This window comes from Schistocerca americana, chromosome X (assembly GCF_021461395.2).
Source record: "Schistocerca americana isolate TAMUIC-IGC-003095 chromosome X, iqSchAmer2.1, whole genome shotgun sequence".
NCBI lineage: Eukaryota > Metazoa > Arthropoda > Insecta > Orthoptera > Acrididae > Schistocerca > Schistocerca americana.
Genome location: NC_060130.1, coordinates 25,457,299 through 25,465,692, shown reverse-complemented (window position 1 = coordinate 25,465,692; position 8,394 = coordinate 25,457,299). Strand labels below are relative to the sequence as shown.

The window sequence follows — 8,394 nt, the reverse complement described above, 5'->3', positions numbered from 1 at the left end:
TAGATGGTTGCCATTGTGTTTTGTTCAGTTGGAAAGTCATTGACGTAGAGATTAGACAAGAGGGGCCCTTGGATGCTGCCTTGGAGTACTCTCACTTGTATACTGTGTTGTGTTGACTGTTTGCCCTGAATGTCGGTGTTGAAGCTTCTGTGAGTGAGATATGAGTGTGTAAGGTGTACGAGCTCGTCGGAGAGACTAGCAGTGCAGAGTTTGCGAATGAGACGATTGTGCCGTAGATGACTGAAGACCAGGAACAGCACTCCTGTAGCTTTGTTGGTGTTGGGGGTGTGTGTAATATGTTCTACTACACCGAGGAGTTGTTGTGTTGTGGAGTGGTGATTGCTGAATCCAAATTGCTCCAGTCTCAGCGAGTCATTGGTGTTGCAGTGCATAGTAAGATGTTTGAGAATCATCTTCTCAACAATCTTATTTAGGGAGCTCAGCAGGCTGATGGCTCCATAATTTTGTGGTAGGGAGTGGTATTTCCCTGGCTTCCTGAACATCAGGACAGGGAAGTGTTGATGTTGTAGAATGGTATTCATCATATGTGCGAGATGCTCTATAGCTTTATTCGTGAACTCCTGGGTGACATGGTTTTGAAAGTGATTGGGACCAGGAGCTTTTCTAGTTGTTTTGTGTTAATAACCTGTGTAATTTCATGTGTAGCAGTATGTATTGTTACATTGCACTTGGGCTGGGTTACAGGCCATGTAACCTCCTGGTCCATTTCAAGTAGCAGTGCTGGATTGGAAGGAGCCAGATTCAGTGTGAATGATGTTGCTAGTGTTCTGGTCATCAGCTCATGCTTCCCCTCCATGGAGTATGCTGGTCTGTAAGGTATTTGTAAACTTGGTGTGTAGTATTTCTTCTTGGTGGAGTGGACAGCTATTTGCCACACTCCAGGTCATGTGGTGTGCAGCCCTGCGAGTCTATTGTCCCAGTTTGTGGTTTTAAAAGTTTTAATTTAGCCTGTATGATCCCCTGGAGAATGCTAATATGCTGTTTGTACATCCAGTATCTCCCGAGATGATCTCTCATTGACATTGGCCCCTGTATTTCTGGGAGCAGGGCCATTGAGCATTCTTGTGGTATAAGTACTGTAATGGTACCTGCTATTGCATCCTGAACTGCGGTGGTAAGGGCTTTGACAGCTTCAACAAGTTTCCTGCTTTGTGTAATTTTGGGAATTAGTGGGATACGACTTTTCAAGCATTTCCTTGAACAATGCCCAATTCACACGCTTGTAGCTCAGTATCCTGTGAGATTCATCATACTGCTGTGTTTCTTGCGAGTAAAGTATTACAGGTGTTTGATGAGGCCAAATCATGTATAATTTCAATGTTGATTGTGACTATAATGCCTATCACATCTAATGTCTATCACATTTAGTCTCTGTTCCCTGTTTTAAGTGTCACCTCAGCTGGCACTAGTGTAATGTAGTTTGGGCGCAGTGCATGTTCGCATAGTTTTTTTGCTATTGGTGTTTGATCTTTGTTAGTTCCAAGCAGAGTGTTTAGCATTAACATCACCAGTGGCTATTAGTCACTATGCTATGTTGAGTATTGTGCTGATATCGCTTGTTATGATATTACCAGATCAATTGTATATCGATATCAATGTAGTGTTCACTCAATTGACTTGACCCTAACAGCTGTGGCTTCTAGTCTTTCAGGTTCAGGGATCTTAATATTTGTGTATTCTTTGTCTCAATATATGAAGATTGCTGTTCCACCCACAGTTGTGCCTTCAGGTGGTCAGTACAGTAGATGTAATATCTTGAGAAGAGTAGTTGTTTGTGTGACTGGAGCTCAGCTTCGTTCATGAGAGCATTCCAGATTCCCTTCTCCTCCATAAATGCAGCTAGCTCTGCCCTTTTGTTGCCAATCCCATCTGCATTCCAGAATAGCATCTAGGTCAAAGTACTGTTGTTTGTGTTTTGTGGTGTATTATCTATGGAAGTGTGTGGGCAGTGTGGTGATAGCAGTTTGTATAGCAGCCATGCACTGGCTGTGTGTAGCCGTCATGAGTTTGTGCATGTGTTACGATGAAGAGCCTCAAGAGGATCTTAAGCCATGTGAGTGGGGTATAGTGTCTCCACTATGCCTCTGATTGTGGTGAGAATGTTTGTTATGTCAGCCAAAGTGTTGGCGGTGGTGTTGGTGGCTGGTGGTCCTTATGTTGGTGTACTGGATGGGCTGGCTTGTGTGTTATTCATGGTTCGTATTTCATCTGGGGTCACCTGTGTTATTGCTGTGGTGAGGGGGGCAAGAGTGTGAGTTACGGTTACATTGTTCCTTTTAATGTGTTCCTATGTTTGTCTGGTCTGTTGTTGGTGTATTTGTTGTGGTGTGATAGTGTCCCCTCTTTTGTTTTTTGGGTACCTCTGTTTTATTTCGTGTGTTTGTGGTTGCCCTAGTTTGGGTGTGTCTTCTGTGATATCACAAGTGTCACAATCTGGCCTAGACAGAGTTGACTTGGTGTTGTCTGGGACCGGCAGTGTTGTCATCAGTACAGGGGCAGTTTCTAGCATTGCGGGTGTGGGTTGTGGTTCTGTTGTTGTGGGAGTGTGCCGTGAGTTTGTGGAGCTCTGTGCATCCTCAGTTCATCCACTTCCACTGACAATGCCAGTAAAAGAGATTCCACGCCTTACTGGTTGGGGGGTGGGGAGTGTCTTGGAGCTGTTCTGGTTACCACTTGTCTGTCTTTGGCACTTTTGCACCTTAGAGCTTCTTTGTATGCTGCACACCATCTGTAGTTTGCACATGGACCCCTCCACATTTGGTACATTTGATAGTTGTACCAAGTTTAAAGTGTCGTGCTACACGGTTACCAGTGCATTTGCAGCACCGTGTGCCAGATCACATCGGGTGCCGCATGGCCAAACTGCTGGCAGTGGTGGCACTGTTGGGGGACACACGGAAGTGTGTATATTTCTACTACGACCATGTGAAGCAGGAGCATCTGCGTCAGAAAGTTGCAGGAGTAAGCTGTGTCATCGATCTCCACTAAATAGTTTGGCTGCAATCTGTGTGTCACGAATCCAAGAATTCATCTCATGCTCTCACAGTCCCAGCTGAGAGCTGTGATTATACCATGAAGAATGTCATTGAGGGTTGTGGTGTCAACTCCTTTCACGATGTACATTCGAGTTTTCCCCCCTTGGGTGTTATATTTATGATACTCAATTCCCCCAGCTTTGACGATTTTCAGGAGATTTGTGCAATCTGTTTTGTTGCATACATACAGTGATACATGGTCCCTTGTGAGTTTTGTGTTTGGTATATTGTGGGGAGTGACATTCTACAAATGTCTTTTTTAGCTTGCCGGGGCAAGTGTAATTGTGTATTATGACCAGTGGGAAGCCAGTCGGTGTAGTGTTCTGCGTAGCGGCTGGGGTAGTGTTGTGTAGTTGAGGTGCTGCAGAATTGTTTGTATGGTCCCTCATATTACCGATGCTCAGAACTGGTGTTGGTAAAAGCACGCTGCATTTGCCGTGTGAGTCAGTAGGCTCAGTTGTTCGTGTATGTTGCTGCTGATTGCATTTTGGACCCACCAGCTTCGAAGGTCCATCTTTGTTCCACGGAGCTGTCACTTCCAGCTCGAGGACTACTGCGGTGGTATTGAGGGCCTCTCTAGTATATTCACTGGTGGTGTGACTGGTGTTGGTGTTGCTGTTGCTGTTGCGTTGCTTCCACCCGTCAGTTGGACAATGAGCTCATGCTGTCTCCGAGCCATTGCTTCTTGATTTGTGGCAGCAAAGTCCAGATTTAGCTGGTTCGTCACTTACTGATAGGTGGCAAAGCAAGACAGAAACGTCAAAGGGAACAGATGGCACTCCTGCCTCTTGTGCTGCAGTCTTGCTACGGGTCGTTGGGTGGGATCTGCTCGGTGGATCTGCCGTCTCCCAGACATAAGGATACTTTTAAGGATAGAATGTGGATATGAGACAATTTTACTTTTTCGTCTGAAAAGACAATTTTGCTTTTTTAGTGTACATACAGAAGAGGGGAGTCCTTATGACTCACTTGTGCAAGATGCAATGCTCAGTGCAAGAGAGCACGGGTGGAAGACAGCAGCCTGTACTGGACAGTGTTGTCCAATGTGAACGTGCCCCGGACACTGAAATACCCTATTAAAGAATGGGAGAGTCACACTGGGGAAGTTCCAACCACAGTTGCAGGAACTTTGAGCCAGAACTCTTGGCCACCTAGCACTGTCAAGTGTGTAGCAGCGTGTGCTTATTAGTGACACTCCAAAGAGTGTCCTGTGGCATCTACACCAGTTTTAGCGTATGTGTAACACAAATATCCTCTCGCAGCTACTGCAGGTACAGGGGGAAGGCAGCTGCTCAGCTGCGACTCACCCGTAGTACTGCCCGAGGTTTTCCTTGGTGGGAGGACTGGAACGAGGTGCACCAAGCCTTGTGATGCCCATTGAGGAACTGTTGGAGTGAGACGTAGTGACTCTGAGGTCAAGAAAGCTGGCAGTGACCAGAACAGGGTGTGCTGACTCCCCCCCCCTCCCCCTCCCACCATACTGCTTTCAGTGATGCCATTGCAGAGGATTACACTGTGGTTGGTCATCTGGTTTTTATGTGGGCCAGAACATGAAGCTTTCCTTTGCTTTTTTTTGCTAAATTGACTCATACTTCTGGACACAAACACCTATACAGAGCAAATGTATTGGCATCCAGGGTTGGGTTATTTGGGGGGGGAGTGACAGTTTGTTATTGTTTCCGCCCCCCCTCACCCAGCTTCCCTCAAAAATGCAACTCGCTAGCAACCTCGCTGTTAGCATACGACAGACATCTACAATTTTAATAACAATAATAAACACACAAAAATATATTAAATTATTCAATATAATAGTAACAATACAAATAGGTGGATCAAAGAAGGAAGAAAACATAGAACAAACAAAAGAACTTCATAAAGTGTACAAACTGACATGGACACACTGTAATAAAAGAAACATTTCAGTACAAGGCAAACACATGCGCTATAATACAGTTATAGTATCAGAAGCACTCTTCGCATCAGAAATGACCACAATCTGTGGACCAGGCACCACAAAGCAGAAAGAATACAATGCAAAATCCTCAGAAAATTTTTTGGAGCAGTGCACAGAGATGGCATATGGATGAAGAGATCAACCAGAGAATTATAAGAACACAAAAGCAGATTCAGTCACAATCAGAAAACACCGACTAACATTCTGTGGACACATACACACAATGAACAGCGACAGATTCACAAAGGGATTTAGGGTGTAGTAAATGCCTTAATCAAAAAAACCAGTTGGTTTAAAGAGATAGAAGAATGCCAAAACGAGCAGGAATCAGAATGGAAATGATGAATGAAAGAGACAAATTCAGAATCAAAATTATGAACATAAAACTTGAAGTAAAGGGAAGGAAGAAAACAGAGAAAATATGTACATATCAAAGGAAACAGGAACACAGTCAAAGAATGAAAAGATTTTGGGAAGAGAAAAGGGAGGAGGAAAGAAGGACAAAGCTGAACAACCATGTAACAACGAAGTTGAACTCTGTCAGAGTGTGTGCTCACCATCATTATTTCAATAAACATTATGACTGAACAGAGATCTGCAAACACATGTGAATGAGGGGAATACTGTTTCTATCAGTGATTTCCAACTGTGTTCGGGAAGTCATTCTTTCTGTGGTTGTTGTATCGGATCTGTTGACAGCTGGTATGTTCAACCCAGTGGTGTGCAGCTTTACCCGGCTGGAATGTTGTCAATCAGACCAAAAGCATGTCCTTGTGGGCAGACCCTAGCACGAGCAACTGAAAAGTGTCCTTTATTAAATGTAGCTTGTCATTGCTGGAAGAACTTGGCATTTTTGACACACTTCTGTTTCCATGCTACCTCCTTCTCCAAAAGTTATGTGTGCATTTGGAAATTGGTGAAGTATGAAATATAAAGACAACGTGTCATTCTGCCACATCTGTCTGTAGTGTGCATTTTGGGGTGTGTGTACGATACAAGGCATTTAGGTATGATGAGGTTACTTAGCCATTAATGTTCACAATGGCTGGCATAAAGGAAACATGACAAGTATTACATTAGAAAGCAACAGCGATAGCTTTCCGACCGCATAAATTCTACTAGGCAGAGTCAGAAGCAGACACAGTGGCCTGTGCCAGATACGAGGGTTGGAAGTGGCTGAAATGTGAGTCGTGGGACAAAGAGAAAGAGAGAGAGAGAGAACACACAGACAGCACCATAAAGCATTCCCCATCTCTTTCTGCACAGAATGCACCACACTGCTGCCTTCTTAAGTGCACCCCAGTATAATATGTTGTTTGGGAAGTGGGTGGTAGTTTTCACCATTGCCACGACCTCCCCTTATATCCACTCCTGCAAGATTGTGAAATCTACAGCCACTGAGGAGATTTATGTAAGATGTTCCTATCAACTTTGTGTAATATTCATATTGCACACTTCTGCAGACAAAACAGATTTTTGACCTTAGCTTAGGAAAGAAAAGAATCATAACAGATCATTAAGGTTCAAAGAACTTGTCTTGAACACTGTAAGGGATCCGTGATCCCACAAACAAAGATGCTAGTATCTGACGCCCAGGTCGATAGCGGACAGGAGTAGATTGTCGAGCGCTGCAGTAGGCAGTGAGACTAGTGCTGAGTGCGCAGTAGTATGGTAGAGTGTCAAGTGAGCAGTAGAGCAGGAAAGACGGGCAAGAATGGTGGTCGAGTGAGTTGTAAACGGTAAAATTCACTGGAGTATGACGAGTGAGCACGTCCCCCTGATCGTCGTGGGGTTGACTCTCACTAATGCCGATTCGCAAGTGATAAGAAACAGAAAGTGACAAGTGCCGAATTACGTGTTTCACGTCAACCGTGTCGGCCAGCAACAACCATGGATTGCAGTGAGGATTGTTGTGAATGTTAACCATCAGCATTGCGTGTGACAAAGTACTGAAAATCAGCAATCAATAAAAAGAGATAACCACAATTAGACGTGTAAGGCAAAGGTAGCAACTGCCTCAGAATTTGTGTGTTAGTAGGAAATATATATCAGTTGTACATCACAACCTTTGTGATTCTTAACAATAGACAAACTTTCAATCATTAGCTATTCCGTCCCAGAACAGCCGCATTCGGTTGAAATACTCCTGAAACCACAGCAGAACAACCAATAGCCTTTCATCCATTAAGCACACGGTCATATATCATAATAATTAACTGTTTGGTGGCTTCGGTAAATTACCAAAAATCCAGTAAAGGAATTAATCGGGGGTGTTTCAACACGAATGCTTAAAAATTCTTTTGTAGTTAACCTATTTTCAGATTATGAAGAGTTGTTTGTTACAGCTTGTATTTTTGTTCCAGGTGGCCCTGAACTTGATGGCTGTAGTGATGTCGTGAAGGCACAAAGTTGGAAGTTGTTAAACCTTCAGAAACAAGATTTTCAAAAGTACTTCTTCTCAGATACCAATATTTCGCCCCTGTTTGTGTCGGATACACAGACCTCTCAGTTGTTGTCACGTAATTTGAGTGTAGTGACTGAATCTAGAAAACAGTTTCTTTTGCTTCCCTGTGCCCCAAGCATTATGTGCAATGCAGGACTCCTAACAAAACAAACACACAGAGCACAGCCCTCTGTCTTCTCTTGCCGTTTCTGCAGTTTGGGAGCACAGTCCGAAAGTCAGACTCATGTTGACCGGTCTGGCAGGACGAAAATGGTCAACATGGGTTCGAAGCTGGTGACAGAACGGACTGCTACAGCACGAGCAAAGGTTTTTGTGGGACCCGAACTGATGAAACTCATACGAGAAAATGGCCTGAAGGTACTTAGCGTTGCTCGCCTGGCGGGAATTGTGGGGTCCAAGCAGACGTCCAGCCTTATCCCTCTGTGTCATAACATATCTTTATCCTCTGTGGCTGTGGACATTGAACTGGACTCTGCTCTCAACTGTGTGATTATAACTGGCATGGCAAAGTGTAGAGGGCAGACAGGCGTGGAGATGGAAGCTCTCGCTGCTGTATCGGTGTCTGCCTTAACAGTGTACGATATGTGCAAAGCTGTGAGTCATGACATTGTGATATCTGAAATAATGCTTCTGGCCAAAAGTGGGGGAACTAGAGGAGACATCTGTGTGGGGCAGTGAAATAAGTTAAGTATACCTGGTGTGATGTAGACAAATTTCAAAGTCTGTTCATAGTTATCATAAATTATATACACATCGAATTGGCCTGAATATAAGTTGCACCTTTAATTTCGAAAAAGAGAGAAACTTAATTAAAAATAATTTGTCAAGTTGCCCATTTACAAAAGCTTTTCAAAATGTGATTTACCCTTAACCAGTTTTTTTGTAGTACACTATAGATAAATTACACACAAAAACAAAGC

General features: G+C 43.8%; 1 protein-coding gene across 1 annotated transcript; it reads left to right on the top strand.

Annotated features, from left to right (window-relative positions):
• The first annotated feature begins 7,723 nt into the window (after positions 1–7,723).
• Positions 7,724–8,152, top strand: LOC124554934 (cyclic pyranopterin monophosphate synthase-like). Its single transcript, XM_047128633.1, has one exon. The coding sequence runs from the start codon at positions 7,724–7,726 to the stop codon at positions 8,150–8,152; it is 429 nt and encodes a 142-aa protein (XP_046984589.1).
• Positions 8,153–8,394: the final 242 nt, after the last annotated feature.